Below are 22,533 nucleotides of genomic sequence, written 5' to 3'. Positions count from 1 at the left end.
TTTGAAAACAGTATGGGAAGAATGTCTAGAGTCATCTTGGACTCCCATTACCTATAACATACAATAGACAACCACACAAAGGATATATGCCAAAAGCCGGGTATGTGCAGGCCAATCTATCTATGAGACAAATACAGTCAGCATACCTTACAATGGCAGCCTTGTGCACTATGAGACATTTAAAACCAGCTCTCATCTGACTGAGAGCCAATATGCCTCAACGTTGCTTCATAACTGTTGGATGGCTTGGGTAGACCTGCGCACCCAGATCATTATCATTAGGGTGACAAAAAGTTTTCTGATTGTCCTAACATAATATACAACCTTTCTATACAGTTTTGTCATGTAAACTCATTTGCATAATCACGGGCATATGCAAATTAGCCGAATCTGCTTGATTTTCAGCTGAAACACCATTTGCATGGAAAATTTGCGATTAAAATTTGTGATTACAATATTTGCGATCAACACTACTCATGAACAGTGCAATTTATTGGATTCATAGAACTCATGAACAGTGCCATCTATTGGTTTCATAGTCTTATTTCATAGTCTTTTTTTAAAATAAATTTTATTATGTTTTGATATAATTTGCACATTTACATTCAAAAGGTACATCAAAGATACATCAAATTACAGGTCATATTCCTTTTTTACAGATATGTGCAGTAAAAACAAAGATAAAACACATATAAACAGTGCAATAATCCTTTCTCTAAACATTTCCCTTTCCCCCCAACCCACCCCCTTCTATACGTGTGATGTGGTTTAAAGTTTTCATTTTTTTATAGGTATTCCTGGAGGTGTACAGTGTCTCATTTCAGAGTTCATGTGGATTTATTGTTGTGTAGTCTCATGGTAGTGCGTCTTTATGTAAGGATTGATGATACTTTATAGGTTATTGGTTTCAAAGTCTTATGACAAGACTATGAATCCAGTAGATGGCGCTGTTCATGAGTAGTGTAGATTGCAAATATTGTAATCGGAAATTTTTATCAAACATTTTCCATGCAAATGTCTTTCCCATATGCCCATGTTTATGAAAATGAGTTTACATGACAAAACTGTCTAGAAAGGTTATTGAATATTATGTTAAGAGAATCAGAAAACATTTTGTCACCCTAATGATAATGATCTAGGTGTGCAGGTCCACCCAAGCCATTCAACAGATATGGAGCAACTTTGAGGCTTACTAGCCCTCAGTCAGATGAAAACTGGTTTTGAATGTCTAATAGTGTACAAGTCTGCTTTTGTAAGGTGTGCTGACTGTGTCTGTCTCATGGATAGATTTTTGGTTTGCACATACCTGGCTTTTGGCATATAGCTATTGTATGTCATAGGAAATAGGAGTCTAAGATGCATCCAGATGTTCTCCCCATGCTGTTTTCAAGCTATTGTGGTGGTGTTTCAATCAATTTCTAACCTTTTTCTGTAAACCAGACACTCTCTTCAGAGCAGGGGGTGCTTGGATACTTCCATTGTGCTCGGTAGAGCACCTGAACACTTTGGTGCTTGATCAACACTAGATCTGACAGTTTTTGGTTGGACAAATATTACAACTTTTAGACATAAATGCTAGTGTTTTGCCTGACAAATAGTGGCATTTGTGCAGAAGAAAGCCAGCACGTTTGTTGGAGAGCCAGATCCCTGCTGGATCCTATTATAGTTAATGAGGATCCGGTGGTGCCTGGCAGTTTGGTGAGGTATCAGGCTATGCCGGATACAGTTACTATGGTAGTCTGTTCCCCTGTGTAACACCCCAGAGTGGCATTACCACTTTTGCACCCTGCTATTATCTCTAATGGGCTAACAAAGTGTCATCTTATGTATTTTGTTCAGGTCCTATACACTGTGCATTTCTAATGTTTGTAACTGTTATGTTCCCATGTATTGTGCCTGGTTAACCAGCAGGTGGCAGAAAACATGGCAGAGCTTCAGGTTAGGTAGAATAGAACTTTCCATTTACATTCTAACCCCCCCTCTGTGGAGGAGTGAGCGAGTCCCACTTCCTGCAGGAAGGGTGGGGACATAGTCCAGTTAGTCTAGCTTATCCCCTGCTAGGGGACAGGTGTGCAGGGGGCATGTCTCTGCTGGATGTGCCCAAGCCAGCCAGAGCACCCTCAGCTCCGCTGGCCATGGAGGCCAAAGCTTAAAGCCTACAAAGCCAGGAGCATAGTCCCCTAGCATAATTTAAGAGTCAGACTACAAAGAGAAGTGCAGCATACAGCAGAAGAAAAGTCATACAGTCAGCCTGTCAGTACAGCAGAGCCAGAGAGAAACAGATGTAGAAAAGTTGTGTTTGCCTGCCAGTTTTAATGCTAAAGCCTGCTGGGACCAAGACAAAGCTTGAAGATTGTTTCTGATGAATGTTTACGAAAGTAAAGTTGCTGTTTAACTATATACAAGGTCTGGACTCAATCTTTCTTTCAAATCCCTCAATTACTTTCCCTATTTAGGATAAGAAGGTAGCAGGCACACTCATAGATGGGATAAATAAAGTGTTTTTTTATTTTGTTAAAATCTTACATATGTTAAAATTGGGTACTGGTGTTTCAAGAAAAAGGTGGGTGTAATAGTCTGGGCACTTGTTACGGGTGCCAGATGGGAGGTGACTGATATTAGGTGATCTTGGGGTAAATTCGTGGAGAATGGATGGGGGAAAAAATGGACGGTAGGTGGTGTGTTGTGATAAAAAAGGGGGATGGTCGGGGAGTACAGTCTTTTGAGACTGGCTAGAGTAGGTGGGGTAGCCTTTCCCAGTAGTTTGTGATATATGGTGTAGAATAGAGTGAATTGGGCTAAAAGGGAAAAAAACAATTCATGTAGTAGGTGAAATAAAAATGGATAAAAAATAGAAAAAATATAGGAGGGACGCCGACAGCCGGAGAATCCTACTGCAAGCAACAACTGACCGGAGCAGTGAAGGAAGACACCTCCACGTGGCGGGTAAGCGATCTCTGTACCTAAGACAGTGCGGGACGCCGCACCGAGGTCCAGAGCACCAATTCCCCCACAGGAGCTATACATCTTCCCACAAATATAAGGCCTTCTATTACACAGAAAAGTATCACTTTTTAACTTACTGAAATCTTGTTTAAAGTGCTACTTATGGGACAATATGTTACATACGTAACACATACTATCTCTCTACTATTTTTAATTTTTCTTTTTAGCGCTATCTTTGGGACCACCGGATGCTGAACTATAATACATAAGACTGTACTCTTTTCTATTTTCATATATTTTTTCTATTTTTTATCCATTTTTATTTCACCTACTACATGAATTGTTTTTTTCCCTTTTAGCCCAATTCACTCTATTCTACACCATATATCACAAACTACTGGGAAAGGCTACCCCACCTACTCTAGCCAGTCTCAAAAGACTGTACTCCCCGACCATCCCCCTTTTTTATCACAACACACCACCTACCGTCCATTTTTTCCCCCATCCATTCTCCACGAATTTACCCCAAGATCACCTAATATCAGTCACCTCCCATCTGGCACCCGTAACAAGTGCCCAGACTATTACACCCACCTTTTTCTTGAAACACCAGTACCCAATTTTAACATATGTAAGATTTTAACAAAATAAAAAAACACTTTATTTATCCCATCTATGAGTGTGCCTGCTACCTTCTTATCCTAAATCTTCTCCTTTTGACTGGGTGAGTCAAAACCAGCAGTTCAGCACCTCAGCCATTCCACTGACCAGTTGAGCCGCCTTAATCCTATTTTTCATACTTTCCCTATTTATTGCTTCTGAGCCAAAGCCTGGGTTCCAGCCGTATCCAGGTAGGAGCACCGTGGCACACATAAAGTTACATTTTAGGCCGCACTATACCACTCGGCATTCCTACATCTGGGACGCGTTTTTACATATAGGGCCCTAGGTGGAGGCGCCCGTTGCACCTGCCGGAACAGATCACCGGAACAGGATCCTATTATAGTTAATAAGGATCCGGCAGTGCCCGGTAGTTTTGTGTGGTATCAGCCTATGCCAGATACAGATACTGTGGTAGTCTTTTCCTCTGCCAGTACAGATCACCAGATCGCCTTTTACTGCGGATGTGAAACTACCTTTACACACTTAATGGCTCAGATTAATTTCTATGGACATCCCTTCCAGTTTTTGTTTGCACTGGTTTTAATACATGAGCTCCATGACAAGTTGGCAAGATGGCATCATAAGGGGAAGTGGCGTTTCCCCTTGTAATTATTCATTTATGAGCCCCTCAGACTAATGAGAAATTTTTGGACTAGAACAGAAGGTTCAGTCACAGGATGACTATGCTGGATCTTTTTGCATATGCTATCAGCACTTCCACTCCAATGATTTCTCTGGGAAGACTGCCACCAGTCTCTTACACTGGAGAAAGTAATATTGTGGCATGGTGGTTGAAGTAATGTGTGAAATCTCCATGAAGGAAGTTTTCTTTGAAGAATGGTTTAATTTCAGAACAATGCAGTGTATTTTTTAAAATCTGTATATTTATCAGGCTCTAAACACAAACACTCCCCACTATAATAATCCATGCATGTGATCCCGTCTATTTATTTCTAATTAGCTTTCAATAATCTTGTACTTGGACTCCCAGGAATGGATAACAGGAGACCACAATAGTCTTCATCATGTTTTCTGGGAGTTAACACTTACAAAGCCTAGCTACAAGTCTCATATACAGTTAAACACTGGCTTGAAACTATTGTGTGGATTATTTTCTTGTCAGGGGATTTAAAGGTGTTCTTTGAACCTGAGAAACCATGGTCAACGGCTGGGCAGGGTTGAAAAAAAAAAGACACCTGTCAACAGTGGTCCAGGTTCAGTGCCAAGCTCCCATCTCTGCTGCTTCTGGTCCTCACTGGACCAAGAGTCTGACCATTTACATACATGTCACCACTGCAGGTCACTCAATGGCCTGGTGATTTGTGCAAGAATAGCACATGACTAGAGATCAGCAAATCAATTCATACAAATCAAATTTGTTCATAAACCAGGCTTCTTGAGCAGTGAGGGGCTGGCCCGCTCCTCAAGAGACTCTCCCCTCCTTCCTTGATTGACAAAGCCAGACATCTCATCTGGCCCTGTCAATCTTGGACCTGCGCTCTTGCTCCAAGTAGCAGTGCAAGCGCAGAGGCTGTGCTTCTGCTGCCCTAGCAGAGCAGATGCTGACGGTGCATGCGCCACCACACTTTTGGGTGTATGAATCGATTTACTCATCTCTACCCATAACCAAGGGCGCTGATGAGGTCATTGATTTGGCTGGCTGTGTCGATGTGCATGTAGACGGTATGCACACTTCCAGTCCGGAGGGGTGGAGTGCTTCTGACAGCGGATTCTTTTTTTTCTTTTACTTTTGTACCCTGTCTAGCCTCCTGTTCATGGGACCTCGGTGTTAGAAAACCCCTTTAACAGTCTACATATGCAATAGAAAATAAACCAGGGAGATTAAAATTAAAGCAATACAAAGTTTTACTAAGTGTACATGTTGTAAATTTGATCAATACAGTTAAACGCCACAATCCTGGCTTCAAGGAAGACACTGAGGGTAATTTATCAAAACTGACGCAAGCAAAAAATATACCTGTTACCTATAGCAATCACATTCTGGACCTAATGTTTTGGAGGCCTCTTTTTATATGAAAGCATAAACCAAACTAGCGGATATTGACAACTGCTCCAGTTTTTATTATTTAAAAAAAAATATCCCCTACTGATAACTTACAAGTTGAGAAGGACTTCTCTCCATGAAATGGATATGTAGGGAGAATTGCATGCTTATATCCCTTGGCCTTCAGCCTCTTTATAGAAGAGTATGAAACTCAATGGTGTACTGTGCATACCACAAAGACAGCTCATGTGTCCACTTTGGGGCTCCACAAGAAAGGGAGACCAGCTTAGTTTCTTTCTAATGGGCGAATGGAAACTTGAAGAAGACTAGCCCCCTCTTCACAGGCTCTGCAACATCAGCAATAAAGAAAAATGGAAAGTAGACCAGTTAAACGGGTCTTCTGAGACTTTTCTATTAATGGCCTATCCTGTAGATAGGTCATCAGTATCTGATTGTTTACCCTAGGCCATGTGATGTCATGTTCATCGGTCATATGGCCTAGGCGCAGCTCAGATCCATTGAAATGAATGATACCCATCACAGCCGCCATAAAAAGGAGGATACAGTAGATCATCAGTAGAAAAGTCTAGCAGAACCTCTTAAGTCTTCCAACAACCCTTCTCGAATGAAAAAAAGCAACTAATCAGCATTGGGCATGTAAGACCCAAATGAATGTTCGTCATCTATGCCCTCGATAAATCCTTTTTACTGCACTACTAGCACAAAACCGTTTGCATTAAAAGTTTAGAACACAAAGATGTACATAGGGCATGCACCAATAGTATATATATATATATATATATATATATATATAAATATATATATATATATATATATATATATATATATATAAACAACATACTCATTTTGAGGATTAGGCTTATTACTTATCAATGGAGATGTACTGGGAATTTATTTGGATAACAACTCACTCCTATGCCGTCAAATCTGTCAAGCTCTTAGTTTTGCACTGTACACATGTAAGACAATTGTAAGGAGCACTGATTTAAGCAGCTCTTGTGTATTGTGGTTAAAACCAAAGGATCACAAAGAGCTCATTTATACAGAACAGATTCATCTTTCTGCTCAGGATAGTCTACCACAGAACACTATCAACCGCCAGTCACTGTCAATATGCCCAGCACCGAGCTAACGGCTTATACATCGGAGCATCACACAGAACGGCAAGCACAGTCTCTCGCTTCTACAGCTGATTGCTTAACCACAGATGTGTGCAAATGTACAGTCATGGAGATGGCTTTAACCCTTTCACGTACAAGTGCACAGCTCTGCCCCTTGAGCCAAAGCGTTTCAACATCCATACAACTCAGAGATATAGTAAATATTTCCTTTCAATTAATTCTTCACACAGTCTAAGCCCAAATGTTACTCAGACAAAGGCAATTTTATCTTTTGTTCTTACTATTTTTAAGTTGCACAAATTATCTTTTAGGGTACAGTAACAGAACACATGCAGTAGTCACGCTTATTGATATGCTGCACCTACTCTCTGGAATACTCTGCCCCGGAATACTAGGTCAATTCACAACTTCTCCACCTTTAAACGTGCCTTAAAAACACATATTTTCAGGCAGGCTTATCAAGCTACCTAAACTGACTGTTCCCCGACTAAACCTCCCCCCACCAACTCCTCTGGCCTGAACTCGATCCTCTAGTAGTCCTAAACCCGAAGCAGATCGGCCGGCACCACTACTGTCTGTTCAATAATGGCTCAAATCCTACTTATCACAATCAACTACCCCATGCGTCACCCCTAATTCCTCATAGATTGTAAGCTCTTGTGAGCAGGGCCCTGACTCCTAGTGTTTCAGTTGCATATTATCCAGTTATTTTGTTTCGTACATGAACCCTATGAATTTGTAAAGCGCTGCGGAATATGGTGGCGCTATATAAATACATTTTATTATTATTATTATTCTATGTGGTTTTCCTGATTCAGTCCCTGGAAGCTGGTTTGTGGGACCATATAGCAGGAAACCTCCTGTGATAAAAAAAAAAGCTTAAACAGTGGCATTAGCTTTCACCCCAGACCCCTGAAGATACCTGCTAATGGTCACATTTGTTGGAAGGGGGCATCTCCTGAAGATGCCAGCTAACAGTGAAACATGTTTGGAGGGGGCATCCCCTGAAGATGCTGGATAACAGTGAAACATGTCTGGAGGGGGCATCTCCTGAAGATACCTGCTAAAAGTGAAACATGTCTGGAGGGGGCATCTCCTGAAGATACCTGCTAAAAGTGAAACATGTTTGGAGGGGGCATCTCCTGAAGATACCTGCTAAAAGTGAAACATGTCTGGAGGGGGCATCTCCTGAAGATGCCGGCTAATAGTGAAACATGTTGGGAGGGGGCATCCCCTGAAGATGCCGGATAACAGTGAAACGTGTTGGGAGGGGGCATCTCCTGAAAATGCCGGATAACAGTGAAACATGTTTGGAGGGGGCATCTCCTGAAGATGCCAGCTAATGAAGAAATATATTGGAGGGACATTATATTAAAGGGTTTTTTCCAAGCTCCCAATATTGATGATCTATCCTCAGGATAGGACTTCAATATCTGATCAATAGGTGTCCAACACCCAGCACCCTCACCTATTCAAGTGAATGGTATCTGAGCTTCAGTATTCTGGTACGACCACTACACTTTGAACAGAGCTGCGCTGCCCTCTGCATTCAAAGTTCTGATGGCTGCAGGGAACAGCTAATAGGTGGAAGTGCCGGGTGCCGGACACCCATCAACTGGATATTGATGGTGATGTATCCTGAAGATAGTGTCCCTGCTATGTGACCTCTTTCCTCTATGTATGCCCCTGGACAATATATGCAGGACATGCAAGATTTGTAGGGAGAATTGGGCATATCCCATCCATAGATCCAACTGTCATGTAAATTGACTGCTAGTTTCCCCTCCTTGCTATGTAATGGCCATATTGGATCCCTGATTTGAGTCCTATTTACAGATGCAGCAGAGCTGATTTTGTCATTCTCCTGCAAGCTTTGTACACTGTGGTAACTCACTGACCTAGGCTAAATTAGTCGGTTTACTTTCCTTCCTATGGACACATCTTGAAATGGTACTGAATTTACCTCTTATGATAAACACAATGGCTGCATTGTCAAACTCATCTATTCTACATTTACACTAAAAATGAATTAATTACTTTTGACCTTTGATTGTGAAGACCAACTACACAGAAGAAAGGCATAAAATCTTTATTCCATTATCTACATGAATTATAATAATATTCTATAAATTATAAGGATTTTTGTATCTATTGTCACTGTCTGAATGGGATGCAGCGTTTTCTAAATGTTCCACAATAAAGGACACGTATTATGGGAAGTCCCTGGAGTGCTGGATCTAGTTCTTCTGGACATATAACTGGTCTTTTAGCTTGTCCATAGGACTTCATGTTAGGGAGGTGAACTGGTTCACATTATTGGATAGTTTATTAGAGGTACAGCGGTTTCTGGTTCTACTTTCAGTACCAGAATCTGAAGTCCTACTGCTGCGTCTACTACACGCGAGGGCTGAGCCAGACGAGTGCATGAGGGATAGTGAACACGTAGGTTCTCCTGCAGAGGTCTGGACTGGAAACAGCATGGATTCATCCTCAGAATGCTGTGCAGGCAGCATCATCATTGATCCCAATACCTGGGTATAGTTGATGTCTGCATAGACCCCAACTCAATGGAGACTCATAAATCATGTATATTAGAGGTTGCTGTCTATGTAATCTTGGTACTGTTACATGTCTGAACTGCAGACACAAGTACGGTATATTTTGGGATCACTTATCCGCACACGGTAGCTACCTTTTTGCTAGACTGTAAATTGTAATCTCATTAAGGGGGTTGTACAATTGTATTTTATGGCACTTTTTGTGGTTCCTCCGAACTATGAACATATATATATATATATATATATATTTTGGGAACTTGGAGCTCCTTTCTTGATGCAAAATCGAATGCGTAGCCTGCAAGGATGACATATCATTTATAATACTGGTCAATGCACCTCTTGGGACTCGAAGGCTCCAGGGTCTGTAACTTCTACTCTTCCTATAGATAAGTCCCTTGGTACAAGCCATAGGTCAGTTCATATATCTGATGCAACTTCCACTATAAGACCATATGAAATTGTAACATTCGGTAGATCATGCCAGTTTAACACTGGTGTTGTCCTATATGTGGTGAATATTGGTAATCAGTATGGCAGCAGATAGCACTGGTCTAACAGACTTTTGGCCATGTTGATGCCAGCAGCACAAGAACTTACACGTTTTTACAGTATATTGAATGTATTTTAAGGCACTTTTTATCACCTATGAAAATGAGGCTTCTTCTGATCACAGAGAATAAAAAATACTATGGACCCTTTAATAACATGCGGTCGCTTAAATGTGCTTTTATTTCCAATATACTACAGTACAAATGCTAGTCAGCTAGCGAAGACAACAAACCAGTTACTATCTGTATATAAATGTATTCAAAACCAACCCGCTGGATAGATAACATCAGGAATCATTTGCTTTATAATAAAAATACTGCAAAGCACAGTAGATTAATCAAATATTCTATAGATATAGAAATAAATCTATTGTTATATATATATATATATATATATTATATTTTTTTTTTTTTGCATTGCAGTATACTGAAGGTGTCATTCATATATTGTATCCTGTTATATGTACTACTCTCCCATGTATATATTACAGGACTGCAATCTTCAGTACATTCTCTTCCAACGCTGCCCAGTGCTGCCCCCCTCTGTCTGACCTTAATACTTTTCATAAAGCACCTGCTATTTCATGTGGATGCTTCCATGCAGCTCACTTTGTCTTCCTAGTTATGAGATAATTCAACAGTTAATTTGGTTTTTCTAAATGCAATCATTAGAAGAAGTAGAGATTTGGTGAATATGTCATGATTCCCTTCGCCATTGATTTCCTACAATGTAAATCTCTGTGGCTAAGAGAATATTAAAAAGTCCTGTTCTCCAAGAATGGAATCACTCTGGTGTGCCACAAAGCTCGATCCTGTTGGTTTGATTCCACCTCCCCTAACAGAGTTTTTATTAGTCTGAAGGATTAATCCTAAAGGAAATCCTATTATTTTTTGTAAGGTAAAGTTAAGTTAGAAGAATAGTTTCCCATTTTATCAGAGGTAGACTACGCACGTTTGTTGGTGTTAACCTAATAGGAAACAACAACAACTTCAGGCAAATTATTGTTAGATTTGCAGTTACACGGTAACTAAACCATTGGTAGAATACATATAATCTGTACAATTTTTTTTTCATGTTAGAAAGTTATAATGGTCATCAGGTAGATCATATGGCAAGACAACCTCTTGACCACCTCGCGCTGTAGAACTCCAAGCCTAGTAAAAGCAAATATACATATGTCCCATCCAGACTTATGGACACTATCTATTGAATTGGCTTCATCTCACCAATCATATTGAAGGTATAATGCCCATAGGATCATCTGGAAAGAGCAGAGAAACTTGAACTTAGCTTCTACCAGTGATATCTCCTACAGTATAAGCCTTTATATGTGATTTGTCGAGTTCTCTTTAGGTTTATTGTATATTCCTGACATTCACCATGAGGTTCACATTTTATGGTTACTATTGTCAGATTAAATACATAACATGAGTACACCTCAACTCTTGACTGAGCAGAGATATGTCCAAAATACCCAGGAGGTATGGAATGTAATCTCTAAACTTGACTATGCAAAGAAAACTATATAGCAGTAGACACATGGACCAAGTCCACCCAATACCTGAGACAGCAGCAGGTGGGGACACACAAGTGAAATGGATTTGTGTTCTTATGGATTTGTCAGGGCTCTTCTCTCAATACTATTGTTTTTTTTTTTCAGTCCAGTTTTACTTTAAAATGACATGATCCATAACATAGCACAGTGGAAACTCCATAAAACCTACTTCATTTGTAAAGCAACATCTATGGTCCATAAACTAGAATTACTGGGTTCATTTCTATGAGTTATAGGAAGAGCAACCTGAGGTCCTATAGACAATGTCGACCTGTAGTATCACACTAAATGCCTATCCAGAACATACTCCTGGAGATAGTGATCCCTTATTGTATAGCATGCAGTATTCATCCACAGTGACATACGGTCGTAGTAGAGTTAACACTCATGATTTATGAGACGTGTTATCTAAACTAAATGTGTTAAGCAAACACCTTCAGTGGCTTTCAATGGTTTTTGTCTCAAGATAACGCAATGAGTTAAGAAATCTGAGTTAGGACCTTGAGTGCTAACCCTGCTACATCTGTATGTTACCATGACCAGTCCATAGTAGAAGACTACAGAAGTATAAGCCATTCATTCTGCATTCTCTAAAGTAAACATCTCCAGGATCTGTTCCTAGTTATTATACCAAACCCTGAGGATCCACATGCAAAACCCAGCACATACTGTATGTACAGACATTTAATCCCTGGTGCAAACTTTCAAAGATTTGTTGAATGTCACATTTTCAGCATCCACGTCCTCACAACACCCCATGCAATGTAATCACCGAGCCTTGACTTCCCACGCATGTTTCACACAAATTGAACTAGTCAAGCCTGGAACTCATTAGCCTTGGGTTCATCTACGGATTGTTTAATATCAGTTATCACCCCATAACTGGGTCTTATGGCTTTGACTCCCAGGTGGCCTAAGCAGAAATTAAATATGGCCTTAGGTAGATGAAGGAAGCAGGCTTGCACGAAGCGTTTAACCCTTTGTGCGCTGCCACTCTGCAGCACAGCTCCCCAGCCTTGTGCTCCACACTGCTGTAAACTGTTAGCCACAAGTAGCATCTGACTGCAGATGGGCTATGGCTTGCTTGCCACTTCCATAGACATCTGTAGTGTAATGCTGCCTCGTATCAATATCTGTTGCCTGGAACAAAATGCATTCACATAAGTCATGCAATCATCCCCCTCCATGAAAAGGCATTGAAATGAGGCATTACTGCACACTCTTGTACAGCCACAGACACCTGATGATGGACTCTAGGTACCTCTTTGTGCAGCTCCCACAGAGTAAAATCCTACAGCAATGAGGAGGATCAGGTAAGTCAGCAATGGTCGGGGCTCCATCCTCATCAAATGTCACCATCAGCCATCTCCAGTCTTCAATACCAGATTGCTGCAGTCTTCTTCCAGTGTAGACTTGGTTCAGTGAGTGGAGCTCTTGTTCAGACCTGGCTGAAGGATGAAAGCAGTTCTCAGAAGAGGCATGTGATGACTCCTTGCTTAGTCTGCTGGCTGTGTTTTCCAGGATCTCTTGAGTCATGCCTTCTGTACACATCTGTTTCTCCCCCTCTCTTCCTGGATGCGATCTCTTAGGTGCACTAGAGCAAACATGGCTTTGGGTATATCTGCTCTAGCAGAGTTTGCTCTTGGTTATGATATCTGGTTTATCCAATATCCTTGGACTGCAGACAGATTAATGACACACTAATGCTATGGTCAGGGGAGACACCTCTGTCCCTGGAGAGTCTTTATTGGTCTTCTGCTGACCAAGGAATACTCCAGATGTTCCAGTGCAGTGAAGACCCTTGGCTTGCCTTTGTAGTTTGATTGCTGTGCAGTGATTCTTCTCTCTTGTATTCCTCCCCACCTCTGGATACCTGTATTACTTGCTTCTTCTGCTGACCATGCTTGTTCCTCCTTGGATACAGAAGCTACAGTAATTTTCTTTCAGAAGGAGTTTGTCTATAGTTCCCACTTCTCGAGCTCCACTAGGTCCTTCTGCCTTCCATAGGTTAGCATTGCGCTGGCTCAGTCAATCCCTCTACCTCCCTCCTCTTCCCTTCCCTTGGCAGCATTGCCAGGCTTCAGCATTCTCAGCCACAGACCACAAGAAGCTGATGAATATTTAATGATCTATGCCCTTGCGTTCAGCCAATAGGGGCTGTGAAGCTGGGAGGCGGGTGTGTTTTGAAGGATTACTGCTGTCCAAGGAATAGAAGAGCTGTGTTTGCAGGCTGACTTCTCTCAGCGTCTGGAGAGCTGCATTGGAAGCATTGCACTAGGAGAGGCTTTCTATCACTGTGATGTTTGGAGGCATTACTTTATATTAATATGTGCAGGTAGAGATCAGTATGAGCACTTGCAAGGGTTAATTTCTAAAGACCGATTTGGTGCTGAATCTGAGCTTCCAGCGCTGCATCCTGGAGAGAGAGAGAGACAGGGAGAGAGAGTAAGAGAGAGAGAGAAAGACAGAGAGAGTGAAAGAGAGACAGAGAGACAGAGAGAGAGAGACACAGAGAGAGAGAGAGAGACAGAGAGAGACAGGGAGAGAGAGTAAGAGAGAGAGAGAGAGAGAGAAATAGAGAGAAAGACAGAGAGAGTGAAAGAGAGACAGAGAGAGAGAGAGACACATAGAGAAAGAGACAGAGAGAGTGCAAGAGAGACAGAGAGAGCGATATAGAGAGAGAGACACAGAGAGAGACAGGGAGAGAGAGAAAGAGAGAGAAAGAAAGAGAGACAGACAGATAACGAGAGAGAGCTGTCCAGTGCTGAAACCTCCATCTAGTGCTGAAGCTGGTGTGTACAGACCTATCCAGTACTGAAAGCAGTGTGTACAGACCTATCCAGAGCTGAAACCAGTGTGTACAGACCTATCTAGTGCTGAACCCTCCATATAGTGCTGCTCATTGCTGATGCTGAAACCAGTGTGTATAGAACTATTCAGTCGTGAATCCTACAGTCGTGGCCAAAAGTTTTGAGAATGACACAAATATTAGTTTTCACAGTTTTCAGTTGTTTCTGTGATGTAGTGAAATATAATTACACGCACTTCATACGTTTCAAAGGCTTTTATCGACAATTACATGACATTTATGCAAAGAGTCAGTATTTGCAGTGTTGGCCCTTCTTTTTTAGGACCTCTGCAATTCGACTGGGCATGCTCTAAATCATCTTCTGGGCCAATTCCTGACTGATAGCAACCCATTCTTTCATAATCACTTCTTGGCGTTTGTCATAATTAGTGGGTTTTTGTTTGTCCAACCGCCTCTTGAGGATTGACCACAAGTTCTCAATAGGATTAAGATCTGGGGAGTTTCCAGGCCAACGTTTTGGTCCCCGAGCCACTTAGTTATCACTTTTGCCTTATGGCACAGTGCTCCACCAAACTGTTGTTGGATTGTTAGAAGAAGTTGCTGTTGGTGTTTTGTTACCATTCTTTATTCATGGCTATGTTTTTGGGCAAAATTGTGAGTGAGCCCACTCCCTTGGATGAGAAGCAACCCCACATATGAATGTTCTCAGGATGCTTTACTGTTGGCATGACACAGGACTGATGGTAGAGCTCACCTTTTCTTCTCTGGACAAGCCTTTATCCTGATGCCCCAAACAATCGGAAAGAGGCTTCATCTGAGAATATGACTTTGCCCCAGTCCTCGGTAGTCCATTCACCATATTTTCTGCAGAAGATCAATCTGTCCCTGATGGTTTTTTTGGAGAGAAGTGGCTTCTTTGCTGCCCTTCTTGAGACCAGGCCATCTTCCAAAAGTCTTCGCCTCACTGTGCGTGCAGATGCGCTCACACCTGCCTGCTGCCATTCCTGAGCAAGCTGTAAACTGGTGGCACTCCGATCCCGCAGCTGAATCCTCTTTAGGAGATGATCCTGGCACTTGCTGGACTTTCTTGGACGCCCTGAAGCCTTCTTAACAAGAATTGAACCTCTTTCCTTGAAGTTCTTGATGATCCTATAAATTGTTGATTGAGGTGCAATCTTAGCAGCCACAATATCCTTGCCTGTGAAGCCATTTTTATGCAACGCAATGATGGCTGCACGCGTTTCTTTGCAGGTCACCATGGTTAACAATGGAAGAACAATGATTTCAAGCATCACCCTCCTTTTAACAGGTCAAGTCTGCCATTTTAACGCAAATCAGCCTGACACAATGATCTCCAGCCTTGTGCTTGTCAACATTCTCATCTGAGTTAACAAGACGATTACTGAAATTATCTCAGCAGGTCCTTTAATGACAGCAATGAAATGCAGTGGAAAGGTTTTTTTGGGATTAAGTTAATTTTCATGGCAAAGAAGGACTTTGCAATTCATCTAATCACTCTTGATAACATTCTGGAGTATATGCAAATTGCTATTATAAAAACTTAAGCAGCAACTTTTCCAATTTCAAATATTTATGTAATTCTCAAAACTTTTAGCCACGACTGTACATCTAGTGATGATGCTGAAACCAGTGTGTAGAGACCTATCCAGAGCTGAAGCCATGTGTACATACCTATCCAGTGCTGAAACCTCAATCTAGTGCTGCTCAGTAATGATGCTAGGACCTATCCAATGCTGAAACCAGTGTGTAGAGACCTACACAGAGCTGAAACTAGTGTGTTGATACCTATAAAGGGTTGAAACTAGCATGTACATACCTATGCAGTGCTCAAACACTGTGTACAGATCTACCCAGTGCTGAAACCAGTGTGTACAGATCTACCCAGTGCTGAAACCAGTGTGTACAGATCTATCCATAGCTAAAACTAGTGCATATTCAAAGCCAGTATGTACACATGCTTTGAAAAAAATGAGGATGCAGCACACTGTAAGTTGCGGGTCCAATGCAATGTAAAGATGAAAGAAGGCCAGCAGCAATCCACGGATTTCAACAGAAAACATGTAGTTTATTCACCCAGAGTCAGCAGCGACGTTTCAACAGCTTGTTGCTGTCTTCCTCAAGCTATGTATGTACACATCTATCCACATTTGAAGCCAGAGTATAGAGATCTATCTAGAGATGAAACCAGTGTATAGAGATGTATCCAGAGCTGAAGCCAGTGTATAAAGATCTACTGTATCCAGTGCTGAAGCCAGTGTGTACGGTTCCAGTATATAGAGAGCTATCTGGTGCTGAAAGCAGTGTGTAGAGGTCTAACAGAGCTGAAACCATTCTATAGTGATACTAGTGGCAAAACCAATGTATAGAGATCTATCCAGAGATGAAATCAGAGTATAGAGATATATTTAGTGCTGAAACCAATTTAAATATATCTATCCAGAGTTCAAACCAGTGTACAGAGATCTATCCAGAGATGAAACCAGTGTATAGAGAACTATTCAGAGATGAAACCAGTGTACAGAGATCTATTCAGAGATGAAACCAGTGTACAGAGATCTATCCAAAGATGAAACCAGTGTACAGAGATCTATCCAGAGATGAAACCAGTGTACAGAGATCTATTCAGAGATGAAACCAGTGTAAGTAGTAACACTGAGGCTGGACACAGAGCTCTTTAATACTGAACCCTCTATATAGAGCAGTCTGAAGCTGGTGTGAATATGGGACTATTAAGTGTTAAACCCTCAGTAAAAAGCAGTCAGAAGCTGGACCATCAATTGAGAGCAGTCTCAAGCTGGACCCTCTATAAAGAGCAGTCTGAAGCTGGACCCTCTATAGAGAGCAGTCTGAATCTGGACCATTTATAAAGAGCAGTCTGAAGCTGAACCCTCTATAGAGAGCAGTCTGAAGCTGGACCCTCTATAGAGAGCAGTCTGAAGCTGGACCCTCTATAGAGAGCAGTCTGAAGCTGGACCCTCTATAGAGAACAGTCTGAAGCTGGACCCTCTATAGAGAGCAGTCTGAAGCTGGACACTATACAGACAGCAGTCTGAAACTGGACCCTCTGTAGAAAGCAGTCTGAAGCTGAACCCTCTATAGAGAGCAGTCTGAAGCTGGACACTATACAGACAGCAGTCTGAAGCTGGACCCTCTATAGAGAGCAGTCTGAAGCTGGACCCTCTATAGAGAGCAGTCTGAAGCTGAACCCTCTAAAGAGAGCAGTCTGAAGCTGGACCCTCTATAGAGAGCAGTCTGAAGCTGGACCCTCTATAGAGAGCAGTCTGAAGCTGGACCCTCTATAGAGAACATAAAGGGCCGTGAAACCGTGGAACACTTTTTAAACAAAGATAGCACTATGTCAGGTGACCAAATAAATTTTAAAGGCGACTGTATTACGTTCATTTTAGACCATAACTATTTTAAATATGGACCTGACTTTTACCTCCAGACGTGGGGGACCGTGATGGGGACCAGATTCGCACCGAGCTTCGCAAATCTATACATGGGCAGATGGGAGGAGCTCACCATCTTTCCCCATGGCGGGCTCGGTGCGGGTCAGGTCCTCTGGAAGCGGTTCATCGATGATATTGTTTTTATCTGGCAAGGGGACACCATATCCCTTGACAGCTTTTTAATTAATTTAAATAAAAATGACTTTTATCTACAATTTACCCCATCCTACGATAAAGTACAGATTAACTTCCTTGATCTTAATATATTTGTCGAGAACGGCAAATTACACACGAAAACATATCACAAACCCACAGACACTAATGGATTCATCCCTCTGGACAGTTGTTACTTACCTATATGGCTTAACAACATTCCTTATAGTCAGTACATACGAGCACGTAGAAATTGCACCACCAATACTAATTACCAAGAAGAGGCGAAAATGTTAAACGCCAAATTTACAGAAAAAGGTTACAAATTAGAAACTCTCACCCCTATCATCAGAACTGTAGAAGGCCTAGACCGCCACACCCTATTAGAGGACAAAAAACCTAGGACAAAAGAAGAAACAAATGACCCTGAGCACAGTGAAGATATCAAAATTCCTATCATCACAACATACAGTATAGGGGTCAATAACTTCAAAAAAATCATACATAAATACTGGGACATTTTAAAATATGATAAAATTATTGGTAATAAGATCCCCAATAAACCTACTTTCATTTTTAAAAAAGCTCCAAACCTGGCCAATTTAGTGGCCCCTTCCATCAAGAATGATAAAGTGAATTCAAAAATATGTGCCAAAAAGGGTTTTTACCCCTGCAGACTGTGCTCTAATTGTAAAATCCTGAGACACCAGGTTAAACCGACATTCCAAATAGACACCCCACAAGGCAAATACATAATAAAGGACTACATTACCTGCCACACCAAAGGAGTCATTTACTACATTAAGTGCCCATGCGGGAAAATGTATGTGGGGCGAACTAAAAGAGAACTCAGAGTCCGAATAAGAGAACACACCAATAACATTAAAAATAAATCAGAGAATCACCCACTATCACGCCACTATACAGAATTTCATCAGGGAAAATTTCTAGGATCCAGTTTTGGGGGTATAGAAAGAGTCAAGCAGGATAGGAGGGGTGGCGACTATATCAAAGCTATGTCCAGAACTGAAAGCAAATGGATTTTTAGATGCAACAGTTTAGCCCCAAATGGACTAAACCAGGAAATAGAACTGTTTGCATTCTAGTAATAAATAATCACCAATTAACACATTAATAATAATCAACAGATTGGTGGTGCCCTATAAATACATATATAACCAAAACAAATTGTAGTTACTGCTCTTTTATAATCCAACCAAAAATATTGTGCCAATAAATATATGAATAAACAATGAATTCCAGACAGAATCTATGGGGAAACCAATCTCATTTAACATATCCACTAAAGACTGATATATGGGCACCTCTTTCACCCCAAGAACAGTGTTTATCCGTTACCATAGGAAACCAGACGAGCTATTTAAACCTCCAATGAACAATGCGTAGACTAACCCTGACGAAGGAGCCCGCTTTGGCTCTGAAACGCGTAGGTTACGGTCTTTTGTCCTACGGAGGCCACCATACTCGCACCAGGTGACGTCACCGCAAGCAGGTTTCCCAGGTAACAGATCAAGCTCCCTCGCGCCGTGCGTGCTTCCGGCCGGGGCCGCGCTGCTGCTGACAGGTGAGCAAGAAGAACGCCGCGATCTGAAAGGACACCAATATCCTTACAAAAGGAACCCAGAAGAATCAGCACAGTGGAGCACCGACAGCGGGAACATTTTGGAGTGAAGAACAAACAAGGTACTGAGGGTAGTGGCAATATCAGCATTAACCACTCCCTTACCACCCTATTCCTAGTGCCAATATCCATATATAATAAACCATGTACTCTTCCCCAACAATTGATTATATGGTCTGATTCCGATATTGATTCACACTCTGACACCACTTATTCTAGCAGCACACCACCTGGTCATTCAGACTGGCACTAGGTACAGTGCAAACTTTAAGGACCAGCCGATTGTTATTGTGTACCAGCGCTTGTGTCTCTTATCACCTACTGGTGATATATTTACCTTCTACACACTTAATCAGGGAGAACAATAGCTCCTTTTTAGAAACTAAGCAGCAGGATCTCCCCATACAGGCAGACTTAAACGTATCATAACAATAGGAGCGCAGGGGGGTCTCTTTTCTCTCTATAGAGAACAGTCTGAAGCTGGACCCTCTATAGAGAGCAGTCTGAAGCTGGACCCTCTATAGAGAGCAGTCTGAAGCTGTACCCTCTATAGAGAGCAGTCTGAAGCTGGACCCTCTATAGAGAACAGTCTGAAGCTGGACCCTCTATAGAGAGCAGTCTGAAGCTGGACACTATACAGACAGCAGTCTGAAGCTGGACCCTCTATAGAGAGCAGTCTGAAGCTGGACCCTCTATAGAGAACAGTCTGAAGCTGGACACTCTATAGAGAGCAGTCTGAAGCTGGACACTATACAGTCAGCAGGCTGAAGCTGGACCCTCTATAGAAAGCAGTCTGAAGCTGGACACTATAGATACAGCAGTCTGAAGCTGGACCCTCTATAAAGAGCAGTCTGAGGCTGGACCCTCTATAGAGAGCAGTATGAAGCTGGACCCTCTATAGAGAGCAGTCTGAAGCTGGACCCTCTATAGAGAGCAGTCTGAAGCTGGACCCTCTATAGAGAGCAGTCTGAAGCTGGACCCTCTATAAAGAACAGTCTGAAGCTGGACCCTCTATAGAGAGGAGTCTGAAGTGGGAACCTCTCTAGAGAGCAGACTGAAGATGGACCCTCTCTAGAGAGCAGTCTGAAGCTAGACCCTCTGTAGAGAGCAGTCAGAAGCTGGACCCTCTATAGAGAGCAGTCTGAAATTGGACCCTCTGTAGAGAGTAGTCTAAAGCTGGACCTTCTATAGAGAGCAGTCTGAAGCAGGACCATCTATAGAGAGCAGACTGAAGCTGGACCCTCTCTAGAGAGCAGACTGAAGCTGGACCCTCTCTAGAGAGCAGTCTGAATCTGGACCCTCTATAGAGAGCAGTCTGAAGCTGGACCCTCTATAGAGAGCAGTCTGAAGCTGGACCCTCTATAGAGAGCAGTCTGAAGCTGGAGCCTCTATAAAGAACAGTCTGAAGCTGGACCCTCTATAGAGAGCAGTCTGAAGTGGGAACCTCTCTAGAGAGCAGACTAAAGATGGACCCTCTCTAGAGAGCAGTCTGAAGCTGGACCCTCTATAGAGAGCAGTCTGAAGCTGGACCCTCTATAGAGAGCAGTCTGAAGTTAGACCCTCTGTAGAGAGTAGTCTAAAGCTGGACCTTATATAGAGAGCAGTCTAAAGCTGGACCCTCTATAGAGAGCAGAGTGAAGCTGGACCCTCTCTAGAGAGCAGTCTGAAGCTGGACCCTCTATAGAAATCAGTCTAAAGCAGGACCCTCTATAGAGAGCAGTATGAAGTTAGACCCTCTATAGAGAGCAGTCTGAAGCTGGACCATCTATAGAGAGCTGTCTGAAGCTGGACCCTCTGCAGAGAGCAGTCTGAAGCTGGTCCCTATGTAGAGAGCAGTCTGAAGCTGGACCCTCTGGAGAGAGCAGTCAGAAGCTGGACCCTCTGCAGTCTGAAGCTGGGCCCTCTGTAGAGAGCAGTCTAAAGCTGGACCCTATGTAGAGAGCAGTCTGAATATGGGCCCTCTGTAGAGAGTAGTCTAAAGCTGGACCCTATATAGAGGGCAGTCTGAAGCTGGACCATCTATAGATAGTAATCTAAAGCTGGACCCTCTATAGAGAGCAGTCTGAAGCTGGACCCTCTATAGAGAGCAGTCTGAAGCTGGACCCTCTATAGAGAGCAGTCTGAATCTGGACCCTCTATAGAGAGCAGTCTGAATCTGGACCCTCTATAGAGAGCAGTCTGAAGCTGGACCCTCTATAGAGAGCAGTCTGAAGCTGGACCCTCTATAAAGAACAGTCTGAATCTGGACCCTCTATAGAGAGCAGTCTGAAGCTGGACCCTCTATAGAGAGCAGACTGAAGATGGACCGTCTCTAGAGAGCAGTCTGAAGCTGGACCCTCTATAGAGTGCAGTCTGAAGCTGGACCCTCTATAGAGAGCAGTCTGAAGTTGGACCCTCTGTAGAGAGTAGTCTAAAGCTGGACCTTCTATAGAGAGCAGTCTGAAGCTGGAGCCTGTATAGAGAGCAGACTGAAGCTGGACCCTCTCTAGAGAGCAGTCTGAAGCTGGACCCTCTATAGAAAGCATTCTAAAGCTGGACCCTCTATAGAGAGCAGTATGAAGTTGGACCCTCTATAGAGAGCAGTCTGAAGCTGGACCCTCTATAGAGAGCAGTCTGAAGCTGGACCCTCTGCAGAGAGCAGTCTGAAGCTGGACCCTATGTAGAGAGCAGTCTTAAGCTGGACCCTCTAGAGAGAGCAGTCAGAAGCTGGACCCTCTATAGCAGGCATGTCCAAGCTACTGCCCTCCAGCTGTTGCAAAACTACAACTCCCAGAATGCCTGGATAGCTTACAGCTATAATGGCATGCTGGGAGTTCTAGTTTTGCAACAGCTGGAGGGCCGCAGTTTGGACATGCCTGCTCTATAGAGAGCAGTCTGAAGCTGGGACCTCTGTAGAGAGCAGTCTAAAGCTGGACCCTATGTAGAGAGCAGTCTGAATATGGGCCCTTTGTAGAGAGTAGTCTAAAGCTGGACCCTATATAGAGAGCAGTCTGAAGCTGGACCCTCTATAGATAGTAATCTAAAGCTGGACCCTCTAT

The 22,533-nt window shown here is 42.5% G+C and overlaps 1 protein-coding gene across 1 annotated transcript in view; it reads right to left on the bottom strand.

The window, feature by feature from the left end:
• UNC5D (unc-5 netrin receptor D) overlaps positions 1-12,891 on the bottom strand; it is a 694,878-nt gene extending 681,987 nt beyond the window's left edge. Inside the window, exon 1 of the mRNA XM_044283128.1 lies at positions 12,680-12,891. Within this exon, the coding sequence (XP_044139063.1) occupies positions 12,680-12,764 (85 nt within the window). The 5' untranslated portion in view covers positions 12,765-12,891. The remainder of the gene's footprint in view (positions 1-12,679) is intronic.
• Positions 12,892-22,533: the final 9,642 nt, after the last annotated feature.

The sequence above is a fragment of the Bufo gargarizans genome, chromosome 2 (assembly GCF_014858855.1).
Source record: "Bufo gargarizans isolate SCDJY-AF-19 chromosome 2, ASM1485885v1, whole genome shotgun sequence".
Lineage (NCBI taxonomy): Eukaryota > Metazoa > Chordata > Amphibia > Anura > Bufonidae > Bufo > Bufo gargarizans.
Note: the sequence above shows the minus strand (reverse complement) of the source record. Positions and strands in the feature narration are given on the sequence as shown.